This window comes from Strigops habroptila, chromosome 1 (genome assembly GCF_004027225.2).
Source record: "Strigops habroptila isolate Jane chromosome 1, bStrHab1.2.pri, whole genome shotgun sequence".
Lineage (NCBI taxonomy): Eukaryota > Metazoa > Chordata > Aves > Psittaciformes > Psittacidae > Strigops > Strigops habroptila.
The window spans coordinates 73,727,692-73,751,775 of NC_044277.2; the positions used below are offsets into that span (position 1 = coordinate 73,727,692).

The 24,084-nt window shown below is 38.2% G+C and overlaps 1 protein-coding gene across 7 annotated transcripts in view; it reads right to left on the reverse strand.

Moving 5' to 3' along the window:
- Positions 1-24,084, reverse strand: part of CTNND2 (catenin delta 2) — a 530,492-nt gene that overhangs the window by 56,677 nt on the left and 449,731 nt on the right. For all 7 annotated transcript variants that reach the window (XM_030485322.1, XM_030485314.1, XM_030485286.1 and 4 more), the window contains exon 15: positions 21,037-21,187. In XM_030485322.1, the coding sequence (XP_030341182.1) occupies positions 21,037-21,187 (151 nt within the window). The remainder of the gene's footprint in view (positions 1-21,036; positions 21,188-24,084) is intronic.

The following is a 24,084-nucleotide window of genomic DNA, read 5'->3' on the forward strand; positions in this document are numbered from 1 at the left end:
GAGGCTGTTGGCCCATTTTGCTGCCAGGGCACGCTGCTGACTTCTGGATTTGTTTTTATTTTTCTTGGCAATTAAAGCAATGACACAATGTAGCTGGTACAGTGAATGTGAGACCACATTTTTAAGCCCTTACCCTAATTCTGACCACTAACCATAATCCCTTGCAACCCAATCCCGAACCTTTACCCCAGCACCCTTCTGTAATACCTAACACCAAGCCCTATCACAAAGCAAAGACTGAAACCCTAACACTTTATCTTATCCTCACCCTAACTCCTTGCCCTGGTCACTAGCCTTATGCTGCTGCCCCTAACCTTACCTTAGCCCTGACTGCTATTCCAAACTCAGCCCCCAACTGCTAACCCTAACTGTATACCATAAACCCTATGCAGAACCTCCAACCCTCACCCAAAGCCCTTATCTAACTCCAAAGCCTTATCCCTCTCCCCAAAAGGCAAACTTAACCCCCTCACCCTATTCAATAACTAAATATTGTAATAATAAACAATAATGAACAATCTGGTAAAAAAAAAATGCCACAAGAAATATTTATACTTGTCAAAAAAAAAATCACATCTTTTTTGCATGATCTTGCTCTCATAAAGCTGAGCAGGAGCACTGAGGTAAAGCATCATTTATCACTGTCTTAAGCAAACATAACTAAAGATTTTCCTCCTGTTAGCCATGATGTTTCTGCAGCACAAGCTGGTTCTCAGCTTATTTAACTTAGCAGAAACACCCAATTAAATTTCCTGCCTATGAATCAAATCCAGTGTAAAGCAGCTGGAAGATAGCGATGGATCTGACGTAATGCACTAGCAAATGGCACTGGTCTTCCCTTTGACGATTATGCTAAATATCTATTAAAATGGCATCACTGAACTCAGTGGATCTTAAATATCATAGCCCTACTCTTCAAAACAATTCCACTCAGTTATATGAAACTTTTGTGAAAAAAATGAGGGGAAGAAAAATAATATTAGTATTGGCATATCAGCTTTTGAGTGAGATAAAGTTAACAGCAATATTGTGCAGCCACGCATTCCTTTAACCATGAGCTCCTTATCTATTATAATCAGCAATATAAAAATATTTGCAGTCATGTTGTATGAAACTTATAGCAGGCAAACCATACTGAAAAGTCTTTAAAAATCATTAATACATAAAGCACACTCTTACCAATTATGTGATATTCTATTGGATATTCCTTAGCTTCTGGTTTTATTGTCACGCATACTCTTTATCTTTGAAAATGGCTGAAATACATCCTCAGTACATATCTATTTCAAATATTAAAAGTAAACATTCTGGAGAGTATCTTGGAACCTGAGCTATGAAATCCTTTTCTTAAAACAAATTAAAGTAGATAAATCTGTCATTTATGTTGAAGTTCTCTTTGTCCTGGAATTATTTTTCCTTTCAGAGACTGAGGCAGATAATGCTCTCCTTATAATTCATAGCAGTATTTGGGTTTAGATACACATGAAAAAATGTTTGTATTAATACAAATTTCATAATTACATTTAGAATCAGAATAACTGAGGTTGGAAAAGACATCTGGAGTTTATCTAGTCCAACCTCCCTGCCCAAAGCAAATGCAAAACCAATGCAACACAAAAAGATCACAAGAGACAACTGCGTATCAATAGAAGACTGTTTAAAACTACCTGTATTATATCTGGTACAGCTGACATAATACACTGGATGGCACGTAGAGTGCCTTTGCTGCTCTCCTGCTAAAAAGGCTACTATTCATAATGAAATAAATACTTAAATATTATGAATGTGTCTCTTCATGTGTGCACAGACGTCTAGTCTCTTCTTCCAGTACAATTTTTAAACAGAATTTCACCTACACAAATACCACAATGGACTGCACTATTTGTGATATGAATATATTCTGAGACATGAAGGCAGCAAGGGTATGCAAGCATAAAGATTAGCTACTGCAGAGCAGAAAATACGCATTTATTGATAGAACAGGAATAGAAATTAATATGGTTTCCTACTGGTACGTGCACATACCACTACGCAGCTGCAGGTGCCTTTAAAATCCAAATCTTTCTTCAACACAAACCACTAGTACATTAAGATTTTAAATTAATCCATATTTTAACTATCTCAAAAACCTATGCTTCTCTTCTTTTGTCACAGCAGTTGAAACAATGCTACTTTTCAAACATTTTGTAATTTGGGAGAAAAGTGGGCACAAGGTTATGTCCCTGGAAGGAATACACTGCTAGAGCAGCTGCATTTTACTCTCAGGATGTTAGTCTTTATCCTTGCAGGCATACAGCCTGCAGGAATGAAGAACACCACAGAAAGAACCAAGAAACAAAGAGCAGGCTATTCAAAATCATGACAGCAGTAACATGGGGTCCCATGTAAGGTTTCAAGAGTTGATTGCTGGATTTTTTTGGTAACCTACTAGTACTTTGCACCTATTAAAATGCAAATGCAGCAGTAAAATATGGTATATTTGTGCATTTTGTAGTTAAAAGAAAATACCCTGTAGCAGAAGGTCTCATGGAGGAATACTTGTGAATCTCACTTGTCTTGACATCAGTAAAGTGTACACGAGTAGTCTCACATAACACTCTCATGAGAAAGCTAGCAGAAACTGCTGCAAGTAGGATGAAAAATGTCTAGATGGTGCTACTCAGAACAGTCAGCAATGGTTCATCAATGAAATAGAAGCATGTGTCAAATTAATTCTGTAGTAAATATATGAAGTTCTGTAGACAATCTTCTATCCTGGGTTTATATCCATCCAGTGTCACAGTCTATGGTATGGATGGTGAAAGAGAGGACAGGGGCTGAAAAATGTCTGAGGCCTGAATTCAATTATCTTGAATTAGCAAGATGGCATTCACTAAAGGCAAACAGGTATTATACACAAGCAGGAGATGATTATCCACAGAAATACCCAATGAAGAACAACCTGAAGAGTAATAACTGTGAAAATGATCAGAAAGCCAAATCATGAGATAGACATGCGTTACAAGATGAGTTGTTGTGAAAAAGACATTTATACAAGAGTGTATTAACAATTATTCCTGGCAGAATATATAGATAATATGTTACTCTGTGCAAAGCTTATAGAGGAATACCACAACTAGTCTGAATGCTTAATGCCAGGAAAGAAATGGAACAACTAGAATGAGTCCAAATCAAAGTAACAAAAATAGTTAGGAAGACAGACCAAATTGACAGCTATCTCAGCTCCAATAATACATTCAACTACTCCACCTGTACCTCTTCAATCATCAACCAAGGTATAATGCTGTCTTCTTTGTGGTACTGTACTGCCGTGGCATTGTTCTTACTGATCATCTTCACGAATGACCAGATATATGGATTCTATTGTTGGCTGCAGATAATCAAGACAGAAAAAGCAGGGCCCATGAACATACTCAGGGTTCCATGACATTCAGGATGAGGTCTTCGTATGGCCTACTTAAAGAACTGGATCAAAGAAAATCGCTAGTCAAGTGTCTAAAATCAGCAGATTTTAAAGAAATGGTTCAGATTTTAAAGAAATGGAGTAGTTCTGAATTTACACTTGCAAGCTTCTCTTTCTTGCCTTGAAGTAAAATGCACCAATTTATATGTAAGTTCCATCTGTTTCACATTATTTACTCAGTCAGATGACTTAATAAGTCATCAATTAGGACTGACACAGTTTGCTCCAACAAGATAGTTTGGATCCCCAGTAAAAGACTTGTTTTGTCATGTTTTGAGGTCACAATATGGCAGGCACAGCTCAATTGCCTTCAGAATTTTAGCCCATGAGGCCCACACATTACCAAGGGGCTAAAAAGAGTTTCACCTTTCTCTTTGTCCAAAGGTGGAAGTATACTGTTGTCTCTGCAGACTTTGAAACAGATTTCTTGCTCTCTTCCCTCCGGAATGGCTCCTTGTGGTATAAAAATGCTAACTCCAGTCTCTAGGGAGCTCAATACACCATCACTGCTGTTAAATACACCACTTGCTGTTGCTGCAACAGTGTCCATAGTCTTCCTTCTCATCCTCAAGTGCTGAAGGGCTTACAGGAATGGCTTTAGGCACAGCAGTAATATTACTGGGTTGATATTTAGGCTTGCTGAACCTGTACACTGAAGGTATCCATTCCACTGTCAAACTCAGAAGGCTGCAATGAACTGTGTGCTTTCAAAACTGGTTGACAAGAACTGGAAGATTTTGATGGCTTCTCTGATTTCTGTTGAGCTTAATTTGTCAAGAGATTATGTTTGGGTTTAAGACTTTCAAACTTGTGCTCCAAGGGCCTTGCAGCACTGGTGTAAGGTTTTATTGTAAAACAGTTGTATGAAGGAGTGACTGTTTTCTGAATCTATTAGTTCCTTTAACAGGCCTTTGTCAGTATTTCTGAGGATAAAAACTGGACTGCACAGTGTTTTCTCTAGAGGATCTGAAAATTGCTGGCTTATTCTGTGGTGGAGGAGGGTCAGGCACAGAGTTAACTTCAGGAAGTGCAGGCTTATGCTGGGAGAGACAGGACAGGACTACTAACTGACTGAGGTTGCATACACTGTATTAAAGGAGTAGGAGGAGGGCTTGTAATTTGAGGGATTGGCTCATAGTGCTTTTCAATGACAGGCCTATCCATTGGCTCAGCATCAGCTGGTTTCCCTTAGAATAATTGGTGAAGTTCAGCCAATACTGCTAACGTATTGCATCAGTGGACTCAGAATGACGGCTGGCAGGAACCTGCACAGACAGCTTATTTTCAAAACTCCTGTGATCAAAGCTTTCAACAAAACTCTTTGTCTTCTTCAGGATCATAATAATTTGAGACCTTCACTCTCTGTGGTTCAGGGGCCCCATAAATATTCTTACATGAAGCACCCTTTTAGCTTGTGAATGTGTGAAACACACTGGTTGGAAGATAAGGTAACACGATACTGCAAAAGGAATGAACGACTTAACTTCCTGGTATTTGGAAGAAAAGGAAAAAAGTGATCCAAGAAAAGAAGCGAGATGAGAAAAATGGCAGATCCAGCAACCTTAATCCAGGTCTCTGAATCTGTTTTCCTTAACACTTTACCACTTCACAATTCTCCAAGTTCATTTGACCACCATCTTTTTTTTCTTACTCTCCCTGTTGTCTGCTTCCTTTCTTTCAGGATCAGGAGAAGCAGAAATTGGAGACGTCTTATCTCCTTCTACTCCCTCCTCATAATCCAGGGAATATTGCCTGGACAGGACCTTGAGCAACCTGGTCTACTGGGCGGTGTCCCTGCCCATGGTAGGTGGGCTGAAAATAGATGATCTTAAGGAATTTCCAACCCAAACCATTCTTTGATATTCTTTATCTTTGTTCACAGCCTTCAGGTGACTTGGCAATCCTGGCTTCTGCCATTGCCAGACAGAGCAAGTGCCTGCTCTGTGCTCTGACTCACCAATCCTCCAAGAGTTTGCACACACTGAAGAGCCAATACTCAAGAGTGCTGCTCTTTCCAGCAAGATTAGTGTGTGAACACCTTGGATGCTTTCTCTTGGGTTCCTGCTGCAATTTAATCTCGGCTGTGCCCCAGGACTGGTAATAAAGTTCATGTCATTCTAACTTTCAAATTAGTACCACTGCTTCTGAAAGTACTCTCATCAATTTTGAAATAATGATGCTCCTTTTACAATGCCTTTTAGCTGATGATGTCTAGGCATTTTCTGCACATTAATTGCCCCTGACAATGACAAAGACACATGATTATTCATTCATAGTTATGGAAACCAAGTCAAGACAGGCCAATGACCAACTCAAGAAACCAGCTAAGACTTCATGGTTTTCCTCCTTGGGAATCACTGAAAAAACTTAAGAGAACAAATTAACTCTTCCAACTTCCTGATGGGATTTTGTTGTGTTTGCTTTTTAAACCATTTAATTCTCTTACTTTGTTTACTTTGGTGGCAACTCTACAACAAATCTCTAGCCACGGGGCTCCTAATTGCAGCATCTTATTAATATTGCCAGGCTAATAGCTACTGACCTCTTAAATTTGAAATAGATTTTAGAATAAAAATGGTAATGGAAGAGACAACATTTGATTTCCCTAAGAATGTAGAAATGGTTACAACTAAGCTAATCTCTGATTCTTAATCAATTTTTGTCTTGTTTGAAGCTTGAACTAAAGGTGCAGTTCTCTTTTTCTTTTTTTTTTAAATAACTTTGCCTTGGCTTTGAAGTTTCTGTAAGCTGAGGATAGCTTATCAGAAAAGTCCCAGTGAATGAAAGATGCTTAAATAGGGCTATGAGTGAATGAAATGAATTTAGTCTCCCTAGGAAAAGGCTGAGCTCTTGAGTATAAGGCATATACATATTCAATCCCAAGGCAGAAGAACAGATTTAACTACAGCGGATAATGCACAAAAATCCATCCTCAGAACCCCCCGTCTCAAAGGCTTTGCTTGTGCTGTACTTGGTATCTCAGATTGTTAGTGGCTCAAAAGAGAGAAGGAGACATGGCCTTTTCTTCGGGGCTTGATTTAGACATTGCAGTACAGTATTGTACAACAGAGGATAACACCTTTAACTGCTAAGATTTAATAGCTATATAGGGAAATTATACATGCCAGCTTGCCAGCCTATCTGATATCATCACATTTCAAAGGACCTTGCTGTTGTCTGGCAGAGGAAAGCAGCTTATATGTTTTGTTATTCTAATTTTCTAGTAAAGACATGAAGGAATTACCTTATCTTTTTTTTTTTTTTTTTTTTTTTTTTTTTTGTGGCTGGATTCTAACAAAATGGAACAACTTTCAGGGCACAGGCAGACATCTAGTATGCAAGTGTGAAAATTTATCCGATAACGACCACATTCTGAGCCTCACAAGCACTTCTGAGCGAAGTCAGAGTTCTCCACCCCTGCGGTTGGCTGCTCACATGACTGGTTGGGAGCTTTTTCTGTTTAACAAAAGTTTGTCTGTGAAAGGAAAGAGTAATTCTTTGCTCACTCAGCTCATTTTGACTGATAAGTCAGGCAGCCCTGACACACACAAGTGGTTTGACTATAGGTGTGATGTGTTAATGAGAGACTGGAGGGAGCCTAGGAGCAAGAATATCTTCTGCCACTGACTGCCTCAGGGTGAGTTACCATGTCTTAAGTGAGGAAACTCTAATTTCCTAAACATGCTAACTCAATCAACTGAGAACCTCTAATTCTGGAGTGAAAATAGAAATTCCACTATTAAAAAAAGGAAGTGTTTAATGTAATATGTTTAACATGAATTTATTTCTATTATATACAGTTACTGAGGAAAATGCAACATTTTGAAAGGACCAAAGTGACTTAACTGCCATTCAACTCTATTTTTCAGAATAAACTATTAGTCCCTTTAAAACAGTCTGCTTAGAACCTACGTCTTGACTGAAAATAGAAATTCAGTTCTTAATGCACCATCCGGCATCTAAAAATTCTACCCAGATGTTATTAGCATGGTAAAAACTGGCAGTATTTTCACTGTCTCTTCTCTCATACTTAACTAACTGATTTAAAGTAGACCTCACCATTGTTTGACATTGTTATGATGATTAGCACCTTTGCAGCCTACTCATTCTATCTTAACAACGTTGCTTTGCTACTCTGAGTAGAATCCTGCTTCTCATGAACCTGATGGAAAAAATCCTTTTAGCTTCCAAGAGAGTAAGATTAAGCTACAAGATTGTATTGTGGTTGCTGCAATTGTATGCTATAATATATGTTTTTAAATGAATGAAGTTCAAATGAATGAATGAAGTTTAAATGAATGAATGAAGAATACCTTTCTGTATTATGTGTACTCCCTAACACAGCCTCTCTTCCTCTTTGGTGCAGGTAAAATGCCGAATTGTTACCTATGTACATACCTATATACAAACACACACACATGTAATGTCTGTGTATATATATTCATATATATAAGGATTAAAGACACTATGTCAATTTAATATGGGGATAATTTTGCTGATGATATACAGAGGTGAAGCTGAAGAAAGTTACAATAAATGAGAGAATGAAAATGTCTTTGGACGTTAGAGTGTTTGTGATTATATTTCTTACAATAACCATTTTTTCCATTTATCTCCAGTAATTTAAAATTTATGTTATTGCTATATAATTACATATCAGATCAGTCAGAATCTACTGGTTTACATGTGGTTACTGAGATTAATAATAGGCCTTGTTACCGAAAACTAGGGAAACTTCATTTATTTCCACTGATTTTAAAGTAACCAATTCCAAAGACACAGTTAAAAAGGTTCCACAGTATCTCTCTTTTAAAATCTGCAAGTACAGTGCCTTACTAAAACCACAATGTTTTCTGTTATTATTATAATTCCCTCTCTGGCAAATAAAGCAAAGTTCTGTGTCTAAGTGAATTTAGTGGCAACTATCCTATTATGACCTTGATTTCACAGTAAGATGATTTGACCCTGGTCCTTACACACTGTCACACTGAAACTGTATTTTAAAATTTGGTGAAACTTGTCCTGAAGTAACAAGTATATGCAATGATGTTACTGAGATTAAACACATTTAAATTGTATTTATCCACTTCTAATCTAGGAATTACAGAGTTTCCTCTGCATGGCATGAAATAACAAATATGTCAGCTTATGCACTTCTTTTACTCACTATAGCATCCTCACTGAGATTTTGACCAGGTAAGTGGATGATATTGTAGGTGGCAAACTGGCTGGACTCCTGGGCTCAAAAGATGGTGTTCGGCAGTACAAATCCAACCGGCAGATGGCTACTAGTGGCATCCCACAGGTGGTGATACTGGGGGCAATACTGTTTTACATCTTCATTAACAACATGAATGATAGGATATAGAAAGCATTCTCAGAAAGACTGTGGACACTGTGACGTTGGGAGGAGTGGTCAACATACTGGAGGGCAGGACTGCTATTCAGATAGACAGCTAGACAGGAACCTTGAAGTTCAACAAAGGCAAATGCAAAGTCTCACACTCAAGATGAAATAACCCCCTGCACCAACACAAGGCCAGGGTCAACCAGTTGGAAAGCAGGTTTTCAAAAAACCTCCAAAACCTACGGGTTCTGGTGGACAAGTTGAGCGTAAGTCCACAACGTGCCCTTGCAGCAAAGGCAGCCAACCACATCCTGGGCTGTATTAGACAGCCCGGCCAACCAATCACAGAAACAATTCACCCTCTAGACTCACATCATTCTGCCTCTACACTGCATCTCGAGTATCTCATCCTGTTTAGGTCTCCCCAGAACAAGAAAGACATTGCAATACTGGAACAAAGACTGAAGGGGCTGGAACACACAGCATAGAAGAACTGCATTTTCTAGACCTTAAAAGAAGGTTAAGGAGAGACCGTAACTGTTGTCTACAACTGCTTAATGGAATGGTACAGAGAAGATGGAGTCAGGCTCGTCTTACGGTTACAGAGTCTAAGAAAAAGAAGCAAAAGACAAGCTGGATCACAGGAAATTTCAACTGATAAAAGGAAGAGAATTTTTACTATGAGGGTGGTTAAACAATGCAAAAGATTGTGCAAGGAAGTTCAGGAATCTCCATCCCTTCATCAACTGGACAAGGTCTGAGCAATCTGCTCTTATGGGACCTCCATTTAGCAGAAGGTTGGACTAGCTGACCTCTAGAGGTCCCTTCCAAGCCCAGTCAATTCAGTAAGACCAAATTCTGTCTCGTGTTGCTCTGGCAGACTGAAACCTTCCTTACAAACTGAGGAAGCGAGCTTATTTTTTAAATACATTTTCTGAAGTTACTCAGTTAACTTTTTAGACTTACATGAACTAAAAGGAGGTAAACTGGCACAAGATCATTTAGTATCCACATGAATTTCATAGTATATGTATCCCAGATTGTTAGCAATTACTTAACAGTTAAGACTGCCCACAAAGTAACTCTTGAATTTTACTGGTGATTCCTTCCATGTACATTCATCAGGGTTTATAATGCACCAGCACCAAGGTAGATTTCCATTTCTTTCTGTAGGGTAGGGCTCTGCAATCTAATGAAAATTCTCAAAATCATCTCTTTGGAGGTAGTTCTCTGATTAGGCTTGTTCAAAATCTTCAGTCTGGAACATAGGAGTGATCATATCTAAAATACTGAATTACCAAGTTTCTTAAAAAAAAAATAATAAAAAAAAAAAATCCTTCAACTGTAAGCTTTAATAAAGCACTGTATTCTTTTGTCTTAACCCAATCTTTCCATTTGCACTACACTTTACATTTCCGCACAAAAAGTATGGGTTTAAGCAATAATGCATGTAAGTGCTTAGATCAATTCCTGAAGTCTAATCTATCATTATAAAGTATTATTCACTATACATATACAAAATTTTTAACTCTAGGGGGCAGTCACTGTATCTTTTTCAAGTTTGCACGATCTCTTCCATACCGCAGCCACATGAGGAAGCAAAAGGAAAATGAAAAACATAATAATACTAAAGATTGTATCAGTAATACCAGATTTCAAATAATTTCATAGAGATGCCATGGAGAGATCAATGGGGCTTTGAAGCTGATTCTAAGGGTTCTCTAGGCTTTCCTTGGGAAGAAAACTATATTTCTTTATTTTTGTTTAATTGAGCCCATTGAGATATTAAGTATCAGAATCACAGTCTTACCTTATGGAATTATGATAATAAGGCCCCTCAGCAAATTGATTATTTCCTCACTTATCTCAGATGATGAGAATTTGTTACCCTTTTAATATTTCATAACTGCATATTACAAAACTACTGCTATTCAATCACAGCAGTTATAAGCATAAAACAGCAGATTTGGATTTTTAAAAATTTGCTTGTTAAATCGGGGTGCAAGCTGATTTATCAGCTAGTATCCAAAAGAACCCCAGAAAGCTAACACATAGTGACAGTGCTTCCAGCCAGTCCTGGACAGTGCCTTCTTGGAGATACTACATGCACATAAAGATGCAACATTCATGAGGAAATGCAAGAATTCATTTGTACAGGCTGCAGTAAAAGACCATTATTCTGCTTTCTGTAATCAAAAGGATATTTGAAGTTTTAATAATGTTATCTTAAACAAGAGCCTGTAATACTAAACCCAATAGTAAATGATGGAAACAACTAGTGTGATTGACTTAGTTCTTATAAGCAAGCAAATCCTACATCGAAGTACTTCATGAAGAACAACTATTCTGTAAGAAAACAGAGTCAATTAAAGATGTCATGCAGAAACCAATGAGTACAAGACTGAGTTCCCCTTTCATAACTCTTAAGACTAAACTAATACTAGGATCATCTGCATTTTGGCACAGAATGCATATAACCCAACAAAGAAATGCAACCACCTTCTGTGTATACTGGGGCAACTGCTAACGACCAGCAATGTTGTATAAGCACCTAATGGTCAGGAGTGGAAAGAAAAACTAAATTCAATTTAACTGCACTGAGATTTAGTTAGAATGCCAGTTCTAAGAATCCGGACAACCATACTGTTTCCTAATACTGCATTCTTTGAACACCGACACCGGTATCTTTTACCTTTGTCGTATTTTTATCCTGAGAAAATGAGACGTTTTATGGTGCAAATATTTATGTAATGGATGGTGACAAATATCTGTGTTGCATATCCACAGGTATTTTACTTCTGTGTTAGCTACATCATAGAATCACAGAATACCAGGTGGGAAGGAACCTCAGGGATCATCTGGTCCAACCTTTCTTGGCAAACCATGACCTAGACTAGATGGCCCAGCACCCTGTCCAGCCAAATCTTACAAGTGTTGAGGAATCCACCACTTTCCTAGGGAGATTATTCCAATGACTGATTGTTCTCATTGTGAAAAATTTTCCTCTTGATTTCAATCGAAATCTCCTCAGGCGTAACTTGTGCCCATCACCCCTCCTCTTTTCCATGTGACTCCTTGTAAAAAGGGAGTCTCCATCCTCTTTGTAGCCACCCTTCAAGTACTGGAAGATGGTTGTAAGGTCTCCTGTAGGTCTTCTCTTCTCAAGGCTCAACAAACCCATGTCAGCATAGTCCTCCTGTGCAGGGGCATAGCAATCTTTTATGTCTCTGCAACTTGAATTTTCTATGTCACCTTTGTGAAGGGTGTTTAGGTTTTGTCCTTAATATTCTCCTTTTTTAAGCAACCAGCACTCTGAAACATGCAGAAGATGAGTTTGGGGATACTGAAACAGAAGTCTGTCTGAAAAGCCACATGTGGGTAAAAGGACATTGTGTACTTACACTTCACCCTGTGAGCATCTAACTCAGGAACTAGGATTGTATGAGATTTCGCAAGAACAACTGCACCAATTTAGAGAGTGCAAGGATGTAGATGCACAAAGAAAAGTACTATTAAGATGTCTAGAAGCAATCTACAGATAGCATAAATTTAACCTACACACATTTTTCCATTTCTCAGCTCCACCTCCAACATCCTTTGCAACTACAGTGCCCCAGCCCCATTCCCAGGGTCTTCACATGCAAGAAGAAAAGGATGTTGCTTTTTTCTATCAAGTGCTAATTCACCTTCCATGTTTTACTCTCATGTGTCATGAATAGGATAGGAGTTCTAGTTTCTTCAAAGAACAGTGCTTTTAGTAAGAAATGCCATATATGTAATTACTATCATTTGAAAATCGCTGAAGTTGATAATGATTTCAGGAGAAAAGGTTACTTTGCATCTTACATAGGAGAAAACTAGCTCAGTTCCATGAATTGAAGCTTGTAACAGAACAGGCTGGAAACATCCGTTTTGATACACTTATCTGTTAATATAAGGCTATCACAAAATTTGGATTTTCAAAACCACTTTGTAGATTTAGGATAATTCCTCATGGATTTAAAAGTACTTTTAAAATCACTTTGTCATTTTGAGACATTTGCATTTCTACCTTTGTATGTTTTACAGAATATGTGACTGAATTATATGCACTTTTTACTTCAGAACTCCAAATCTTCAAAAGATAAGTAGCACTTCTCAGTATCAACATACTGAGAAACAGAGATGAAAATTAATATTGAATTGTTTGAAATGTCAATCTTATGAGTGAGAAAAGTGGATACAGTTACAGCGTAATTGCTTTCTACCTTGTGCAGAACAGATTCAAACTTTTTATCTTAAATTGTTTATCTCAAATTAAAAGTATAGTGCAGGTTGGGACACTTTCATATGTGTGAAATGCTCATCAATGAAGTGAAAAGGCACATCTGTTGGCTGCTTGTTAGTTTTGGTGGTGTTTGTTTTGGCGATCACACTGAATGTAGGCTTTCCTGGGCCACCTCCACAAGGTTTTGCAACTTTTATGACTTGCACTCAGAATTTAATTTGAAGTAATACTGAATGTGAATACAAACTTATAAAACCTATAATAAAGACTTTAAGGTTTATAAACTTTAAACCATTATATAGCATAATTTAAAACTACCGCTATCATCTACATAAGATGTCAGGGTGCAATACTGAAGATGATTCTCTTGAAACTGGTATTTAAAACAGAAATACAGGCGTTTTCCAGGCGTTTCCCCACAGGTTATTGTACTGTGAGGAAGAGCTGATCTAGGGCTGTGTTGTGGTTAGTATTTGTGAGGAATCTTGATCTTATTTCATGGAATGAAATGCTGTGTGATTCTTTGACTTGGCATTACAATGAAAAACAGATCTGTGAAAGTGGTGTTCCTCACTGTCTTTGACCTGAGCCTGTATACAGTTATTTCCATTGTTTTGAGTGACAGTGAGAAACTGCAGAGCTTATTCACTAATTGCCCTTGCGAAATCTACTAAGCTAATTAAATGGGAGCAGGGCAGTAGCTGTTCTGCATTATCAGAACAAATTCTGATAGGATACTATTTGCTTACCTTCAGTCACCCAGAATTCAGCCATAGAGTCTCTGGCTACTTCTCTAGGTTCTCACACACCATAGCATGCAACACTTTAGGTGACAGAGGTAAGTGGGATGAACACTCATTTTCTCTCTACTGTCCACAGCAGAAGCCTACCTGCTTAGCTGAAACGCCATTTTTTCTGACTGTTAACAGTAGAGAAAAATCCCTCCAAATCCAGGCAGACATACTTAGGCAACAGGGACGTTCAGATGTAAGACTTGATTCAGTCTTTAAAATACCTGATCTTGACTCTGATATTAAAAATTAGAATTCAGTTTTACCAATCCTGTTTTTCCCCCTAAATGTCTTCTCTTGAGAATGTTATTTAATAAGAAATGACTGAGGAAGAAAACCTTTCCTAACCTCCATAACTACCAGGTCTGCTTGTCACCAGTATGTTTTGAGATAAACTTGAGCAAAAGGCAATGCGTAAGTGGCTGAAGGTACATGAAAAGTCAAAATCTCCTTGACACAGGCTTTTACACTGTAATGGAAAAAAAATTTAACATTTAAACTTCTATCAGTTTAAATTCTCAGCTAACTTATGTATAAAGCACTAGAAACCAGGGAGTCTGGATTTTGCCACATAGGTGTTACAAACCATCAAAGTTTAAATATGCATTTACCACCTTAACTAACATCTTTCTCTTCATGGTCTAGGGTGAGGCGTCCCTGCCCATGGCTGGGGGGTTGGAACTAGGTGATCTTAAGGTCTTTGCCAACCCTAACTATTTTATGGTTTTGTGATATAGAGTAAGGAATACCAACTATTAATGCATGACCATATCTTCCATATCAACTTCTTGATGACAGCCTCTTTTTATTCAGGTATCTATCTCCTCACTGCAATACAGGTTTAGCACAGCTCAACTATTAAACATAACAAATGAAGTGCAATAAAAAATGACACAGATTAAACATACATTCTGTCTTCACCTTCTTACGAACAAATGTCTATGATTCCTGATTAATGCTTTCTGGCACCTTGTGCATTGTAAATTTATGTCAATTTTACATTTCGGTGACTAAGATACTTTATAAGTCAATTAAAAATTCAATCAAAAAACTAGAGCTCTCTTTTTCAGATCCTTGCAGATATATGTGTGAGAAATTCAGAAGTGCTCACACTTAAAAAGGAGAGAAAACTGCATGTAGACGCTCTTAAGTGGGACGAAAGCTGCATACTTGATTTAATCATCTACCAACCCACTCCCATATTCTCTATCAACGTGCATTACCAGGACTTAGAATTTCTTACAGCTGCTGTTTTTGTAACTACAAAACTGAACAATGTTTTCGCTTGGATTCATTACTAATACTGAAACAAAGTTATGGCCTTAAAATGTGGCCATTTTCTAAGATAAGAGAACCGCACATATTTATTTCTGCTCCAGAAGAGTCACGTTCTGCTGTGAGACTGCAAATACTTGTTTCTGACGTATTTTCAGCCTAGCAGCTGAAAGAAAATCTTTCTAAATGTGAATCAATATCACACTTTGAAATAACATACCTGACCCTGATCTGAGTACAAGGCTGGGCAAGATGACCTCCTGAGATTCCTTCCAACCTGAATTATTCTCTGAGTCTAACAGTTCATTAGGGTTGTGAACTCCTTATATATATTTCAATCAAACTTTCTCAAGTTTAGCAATAAAACTCTGAAACAAAGACCACTTGTTTCAGGCACCCAAATAGATCCACACTGCTCATGAGCTGGCAAGGCATACACTCAGTGGCAATTTACACATTGCCTAGAATTTTTTCATTACTCAGCAATGACGAGACAGTAATAGAGGGGGAGATCCATTATATCACACATTAGAAAAAATAAATCACTTTCTGGAAGTCTTTCTCAGCTGCATAAAAGGGAGTCCAATACAGGTATCTTACACTGGACAATGAACTTTTAGACACCTAGCAAGATGAAGCAGGTTTCAACACATATTAATTAATAATGTAACTGATATGTTATCCTTGAATTCTGTGTATATCTTATAACTGCATTACCAACAGATCAGTAGTGAATTGAGAATAATTCAGTACTGACACCTTGTAGACAGCAACTCAGGAACAATTATTAAAAAATGACCCCTACTACAGGCTCTATTTCAGGACTTGACTCAAAATCTTGTGAAGGCGGCAGAAATTGTACCACTAACGTCACTCATCTGAATCATGTTTGTACAGCAATAGCCCCAATAGTCTTACATATTGATACACTTAAATTTATCCCATGAAACTCCCTACGATCTAGACGCCTGAACAGAAACATGGGTTCTCTACACATTTTAAGGGAAGAGATACATAAGGATGTATCTTCCGACACAGGACAAGAAGTCAACAAAAAGCCTTTAGGTGGAACTGTCCTCCTTTTATTTTCAAGGATGAGTGATCAAAATAGTTCCAGTCATCTTTTATTTAATCACAAAAATACAGGCCAAAAGGCCAAGAGAAAGAATGGTGCTCTTGAATTACTAGCACAATATTCTCTCAATCAACATTGACCCAGAATAGCATTAGAAACCACTGTCAGGATAAGAGAAAACTGATAGAAAGACCTGAAGCCCAAAACTGTGCACTGAAATTTTACATATTTTACCTCCAGCTCTGCACACACTCCAACGGCCATACGCTGTGGACCTACCACTAGACAGTATGAAATGCAATAGGGTAAATCCTATATTGTACATATTCTGCTGTACATGAATAGTGACAAACTTCTCATTTGGGGCAGCTTGAAATAGCAGCTTAACGCTTCTGAAAGACCACCTTCTGCACTTTAATATGCTGCAATAATTGTCACTGAAAATCAAATGTAAATGCCGTGCATATACAAGAACAATGCAAATGCAAAGTTTGGGGACACAGATTCATCCTTTAAAAATTTCAGTAACAGACAGTCTGTACCTGCTTGTGTAGGTAAAATAACAAGTCAGATAGTTTTCAATTAACTGTACATTTCATATTCTTTTTGGTTAAAGAGGTCATGGATGCCAGTAGAGAGGAAAACTGCTGGCTGTGTTTCAGATAAAAGAAATATGAAACTGGCTTGTTCCCCACGATTGAACAGGGAAGCTCGGTTCAGAAAGCCTTCTCACATGCAGAGTGGGGAATGGGAATAGCAAGAAGGGAGGCTGCTGCACTGGTGCTGGCTGGAAGACTCTAGGGAAGAAGAGTTTGTCTGAAGTAGGACACAGGTCTACAGTGCATGTTCAGATGATCCACAGAGAGTTTCCTAGAAGCCCAGAGGACTGCATTGAAGGTGTCTGAATCAGAAAGCCACTAAGGGTTGCTGGAGCACATTGCAAGGAAACAATTCACCCTGCAAAGGTGCTGTTTACCAGGGATGAATTTCTTTTAAGCTCTTCTGCCCTGCCCAACTGCCCAAGTTTCCTCTAAAGAAAAAAAACCCATTTTCTAAGTTATCAATTTTTGGACCTCATTCCAACAAAGTGTGTCTTTAGAGAATAAAGTCTGTAGGTGCGCTCACTGTGGAAGATGGTGGAACAGCTCTGGCACCAGGTGCTGGCCTGGCTGACATCCTGCAATGGCACTGCCAGAAGCAGCAGGTCTGCAGATTAAAAATGACCTTCCTGGAGAGGGAGAAAAATGCCATATCCTCAGATTAAGGCACCTGTATCGTGCCGAGGGACACAGAAGGGTGGTTTTGTTACGCTACTTCTCCCTCCTCCCCCCTTTTTTATTGAGAGAGAGATAAGAAGGAAGGCACATGGGATTGATCTAACTGCACTGAGGTCATCGACAAAGCTCTTGGAGGACCTGTGGGACAAAAGTGATAATCTTTTATCTAAGTGAATGATCAAAAGCAAACAAATCTGATTTTTGACCAACTCAGAGGCATCTAGCGGAGCTAGGGGGAAAAGATAACGGCCCTGTGGAGAAGCTTAGCAGAGATAGAACCTGATTCAAGGAAAGAGAAGCCTTCCAAAATGCTTACAGAGCATGTGAAAAGAAGCAAGAAGATGCTGGGATACCAAAGGGACAAGGAATGCAGCAGCCTAGACTGCTGAAACCAAAGAACAAAACAGGCAATATCCGTAGTGGATCTTTTCAAGACCCACAGCAACATTTCCCTCAGCTGTGGCACGGCTGGGAGAGAGAAAAGGCCAATGAACTTGGGGTACATTCTTTGGGAGCAATATAGAGTGGGTACTATTTCATGCACACAAGGGTCCTGAAAGGCAGGTGTAAAATCAGAGTCATCTGACTGGGACCAGGAATGCATCTGGGCAGTGCACCCAAGGAGGGAAACCTGGGTTCTGGATTATCTAGTGCCAGTACTAAACAGGCCAGTTTTACCATGTCTTTGTCTGAGCGTAGTTTAATTTTGGGAAGGAGAAAGATGAATATGGCTGCTCTCTTGGCCTAGAGACACATGGTACAATTCCAAAGTGATGGAGAAGGAGAAAAAAGAAATAAATCTGTGTGAAAAGCAAAACAGATTGGTCAATTCAATGAAGTCTAGAAAGAAACTTCTGGCCATTTAGAAAAAGGTTTTTCTGTTTGTTTTGTAGTTCACTACAGGTGACTCCGGATTTTCGTGAGCTTTATGACATATTTGCCAGATGCCTCAACACCGATTTATGAGCTGCTTAGCAGCAGCAGAAAGAAGTATTTCATTCTGTGGCAGATTTCAGTAAGAATTTGTCAGCCAGAACGGAACCACAGCACCACTGAAAAGAAAGCTTTATAGGCACATTAAAAAGCCCCAGACAACTCAATTTAACTTATGGAATTCTATTGTATATACAGTTGGAAAATTCACCTTTCAAAAAGGTTACCTTAAGGGGGAAATTCTAGTTTGTGAGCTAGGGTTTGTCAACACAAGAATACAATACACATACAAAAACTGTAAAGAGGAAAGATAAATAGGATGTCAACTCTGTTTAGGCAGAAGGACACTTGAGTGACTAACCTGAAGAGGACCCTTTTGAGTCTTTCTTTCCAAAACAACAGCTAAGGCATCATAGCGTATGTCAAACTGTAATATTCACAAAAATGGACCACCTACAATGTAAGCTGAAATTCTTGACCACTCCAGGTGTTTAGCGTTCTGAAAATCAGCTATATAATATGCCCTATTTGCCAAAAAATATTCAGGAACAAGAGCAATAATGATTGTTATGACTATTCCTTTGAAGTTCAGTCATGAAAGCCAAAGAAAAGAACACATAATGATCACAGCTGAAATGGTTCAGGAATTATAACTTCTCTGTCATATTGGCATGTTTGGACTTTTTTTAAACTGCAGCAAATTTGTATTGCAGTTATGAAGTACAATTCCCCAGAATCACACCATAAATAACTTAAATCTGAGCAGCATTGTACAGCCATTACAAGTCTGCTACATAAATACATTTATCAGGTAATTATTTTCAACAGATTTTTCCCACCTTTTAAAAATTCATCTTTGTTTCACATATTCTTTAAGAATTAATAAAATATTAAAAAATTGAGGTTGTCCAAGCTTATTAACCATAATTTACCCAGTATTTTGAATGGCACATTATATTAAGACAGCTCAATGTCACAAGATAACCTTACTTTCCTAAAGGAAATTTGCAAACTTGGGAAGGAAATAAAACTTTCAATAAAAAATAATAATCAGAGCACAGAAAAGGCTACCATAGTCTAATTCATGGCATTACAAACCATGCTTATACTCTCCAAATTCAACTGTAAAGATTTTTTTGTGATGTCAATAAGTAGTGTTAAGAGATTATAGAAGATAACTCAGTATGAATGTGGTTTGTGAACCCTGTAGAGGAAGTACCACAAATAATGGAAGGAGATGTTAAATACTAGAGATTATGACATGCTGTAGACTGAATGTGGAGGTGGGATCGTGAGAGAAAAATAAAAGGTCTGTTATTAATCCTGATTAGATGTCCTGATATACTTGCTTCAGAGTAATTTCTACTTAAAAATTCCCAGAAAACAAACAAGTAAACCCCTCTAAGCACACACATGCAGCATCCTGCTTCCTGAAAGCTGAACACAATACATAGAACAAATCTCATTTCACGCCAAACTTATCAACTATCAGGCAAGCAGAAGCTGAACAAGTAGGCTGGTCTCACAGGTAAAGCATCAGTATTGAGTTCAATCCCTGGGCAACCACAGCAGGTTTACACTATTCACCAACCTCTTACCTCTATTTGCTTTACAACATTTTGTCAGTGAAGTCTCTTTAGTTTGCACAATATGTGAGAGGAGTGATTGCTTTGTTTTAACAACTTGGAGAGCATTGATGTAATGAAGCACTAACCCTGAGATAGCAATGAATAGAAATAAAAACATTATGATCAAAGTATCTGTTTGTGGAATTCTGTAATTAAAAGCAGAGGAGAAGTATGCTGTAACAGTACAAAATAAGAAGTTAGCAAAAATGAATAAAAAATATGCTCTTAATGTATGAAAGAAGTAGAAATAATTTCGTCATGACTGGTGAAATAATTCAAAATCGAGGAAGTGATTGCTTTTCAAGGACAGAACATGAAAATAAAATTTCAAAGGTCCACAGTGTTCGGATGAATGTCAGCTAAAAAACACCACCAAAAATCTAAACAAAATAAATATATCACCCCCCCCCAAATGCCAAGATGTCTGCTTACCATACCATCAGAATTCAGGGGCAACAACGATTTATGTAAATTATTGTCCTCTTCCTTTTAACTGCATATGTGTTTGTGAAGCAAGCACCTCCCAATTCTGTTGCTGGAACTAGTAATATGGCCTGTAAAATCCTGGAACTATTTTAAAATCTTTATGATCTGTCACTTCATGACCCCCAAATTACTTGCAATAGATAATCTGAGGATAAGGAGTGGCTGTTCTGCTTAGATCCTTGATCTGGAAGATGCAAGTGCTACTGCCAGCCTAGGGATGAAGTGTTAAAGCAGAACAAAGCCATTGCTTTTCTTCTGGAGATTACGGCATGACAAATCATGAAACACCGCATATTGTTTAATTAATTTAACAATTCTTTGCAATATAGCACTAAGCTGTCGCATAAAACCTGAATGTGACACATTAGAGAGAGAATTAAAGAAATCATGCTAGAAATGTGAGAATAATTGTTTTCATTGAGCTCATTCTGCTGTGAACTGGAATAAACCCCACCAAACCCACAGAATATATAAATTGTTTGGAAAGAACATACCTATTAATTCCTTATTTCTGACATCTAAGGCCATGTTTCGTAAAGCTGTAGCAACTGCGCATACCACCCGGTCATTGTCTATTCGAAGCAGTTCCACCAGGATTGGCAATCCTTTTTCTTTGCGGACAGCAGCACGGATGTACACTGACCACTGAAAAGACACATGGGAGAGCATGAAGAAGAAAAAGAGGAATCCGCTAGAGAAAGCAAGGCGTCTGAGTTTGTAACAGACACAGAGTAAGGGGTAACGGAAGCATGTGAATGCCAACACAAAAGAGGGGAAATAATTACATTTATGATGCTAGGCAACCACTTGATTTGGAAATCTGCACTAATTTTTTATGGTAGCAGATGAATTGACTCTACTCGTAGCACACCTGGTAACATTTTTACAGCCCAAGTCTGCAGTTGACTTGCTCTGCATCAGCATTTCCTACGCAAAAGCTTGTTCATTCATAAACCAACAAAATTTATATTACAAAATATGTATTACAAAACTGACTCAAGAGGTCTGAGTATTTCTTTGTTACGACCATAAGAACTATTCAGTCTAAAACCATGAAAATGCTGTTACAATTTCTCTTGTGACTGTCAACTTGTTCAGAAGGAAAAATGAGGACAACCATGTGTCAGGCCTGGGCACTTGTCGTGATCCTAACCAGAAGACTACTGTACATCAAGCAGTTAGAGATTCATGTAAGAGTTGACCTGAGGTAGGCGCAGGCTTTTGCTGTGCCATGCTGCATGTACCACGTGGCTGCGGTATAAACCCAGTGCCTGATGGTATCAGAGAAGCCTGTAGGCATCTCCCACTTGGCAGCTGATCATGACACCACTGGCATGCCCTTGTCTGCATGTCAAAGTGAAGCATCATGTTCTCATGTGAACATCCTTTTTGCTTGACAGTAGAAATGATGAACAGAGTTGTTTACTTCTAAGAAAATGGTCTAAGAGCTCTAAAGACTATCATGCCAGTGAACCTCTCCATGGATGGGGTCTGTGCAGTGTGCTGTGACTAGGAGGTTGATCCAATACTGCACGCTCTGGGATCCCAGCACTTGAAGGGATGAAAGATTAACTATACTACTTCTTTTTCATTCCACTGTGAGCTCCAGAAATTGGAAAAAATGTAAACAAGACCAAAACTGTGACCTTGTGATTCTAAAACCTATGGGTATTGCCAAAGTTGAGATATTTGGACACCTGCAGGACGTGCAGGTCTTCTCAGCACAGCCCACTTCAAAACAAGCCATCTACTAGGCATATATTCCTTCCCACATCCTGAACTCTTCTCTGGAATTTTCGGAAAGTTCACATTCATGTTCCTTGTACTAACATTTGAAAAGAATTTATTGAAGTAGAGCTTCTCCCTCCTTTCAGTGCTATGCAATGCTATCATACCGGGTAAAGACAAAGTTCTGGAAGCCCTTAGTCTTTGAAATGTTTCAAGTATAGAATAGAATAGAATAGGATAGACCTTAGAATTTTCAGATCATAATGACCCTTCTCTTTTGACAAACCTTCCTTAAAGAACAGTTAGATCACACCTTAGAAAAGTTACATTGCAATAGCATTCATCCATAAACAGAAACAGTAAAAACTAATGCCATGAAAAAAAGCATTAGAGAAAGGTAAACATATTCACTGTCAGCAGACCATGCTTAGCCTCTGCATATGGCCTCTACTTACCATGAAGTGTTCACTTCAAATGCTAGCATCTGTTTACACTATAGAGGGGTGCCCTGAATAGCAGAAGCCAGAATATATTTTATGACAAGAGGAGAGAGACAAGGGCTGCGAGGTTGCAATATCTGGAGTGCAAATTCATTCCAGGTGACGTCATTCAGGGGAAATTAGGAAGAAGGAAAAGAAACCAGAATTTTAAAAATATTATTTTATTATTTCTCTGTAGTAAATATGCATAATAAAAGCCAACTGGCTGGACTGCTGTAGGTGAAAGTGGTAACGGTTACAATAAGCCTTCAAGTCAGGTAAATGGGACATGGGATTCTTGAAATCACTGAGCACAGTAATGTACTATGTCTAAAATGTAAACATGCCTTCATTTTCTGCAGCAAAGCAAATAGCTCTTAGGTCAGAGAAGTGGTAGCAGGATTCTTGACTGACCTTATTCTATGCTCTCTTCTCCAGTCTGTTCTCTAGAGCCAGTGTATAGGATGATCATCAGATAAAAAACTAAAACACATCTTAAGCATCAGTGAGTTTAACAGCAAGTATCTGCTGAAAAATTTCTTTCTTATACCTTGATCTTAATGGCATATTAAACATAAAGGATGCTATGAGAACACCTAAGTAATATTTCTAAGCTTCCTGCTGTAATAAATGTGTTCACCTGCCAGTTAAACACACGCTCACCTGGAGCTGGAAGTACCCAATGCAATAGCTCTCCTTGCACTTAAAAACTTCCATTGCTGTATTCTCTATACCTCTCCTGGGGAGGCCTCCCCTGTGTCTGCTGTGATTACAAGGTGACCGCTGGAGTGAGTTCATGGTTAGCACTGAGACCATCTTGCGAAAGGAGTGAGACTGTCTGGTTGAGGTGAGAGTTCAAGTTTGCAGACAGTATACTGAAAGATGCTGTTGTCCACTGCAAAAGTACCTCACAGATGTAGCGCCTCCAGTACAAATCACATGGGGAATCAGCAAGGGTGTTTGTTTCTTTTTTTTTAATTATTTGCGTCTATTCAATATCTGAGAGACTCTAAAATGATCTTATAGATTATTATATGATAAAAACCTCCATATTAAAGCCTAGTGAACGGTTTTGCTTTGATTTTTTTAGTCACCTATCAAGGGAAAACACAAGTACTTGTTTTATGAAACCCAGGTTTACAACAGAGTTCTTGGGTTGTAATATTTTCATCATCCATTCCAAAACAAAAGTTTAAAAGAAACAAATGAAGTTTTTTTTTTTTAACCCTAGGGAGAGTAGAAGTTCTAGGAGAAACTCTGAAGTAACTCAGTATGGAAAAAAAGAGGAAATATAAACTTCCTTACTGAATAAATAAAATGCAGCCTTCAGCATCT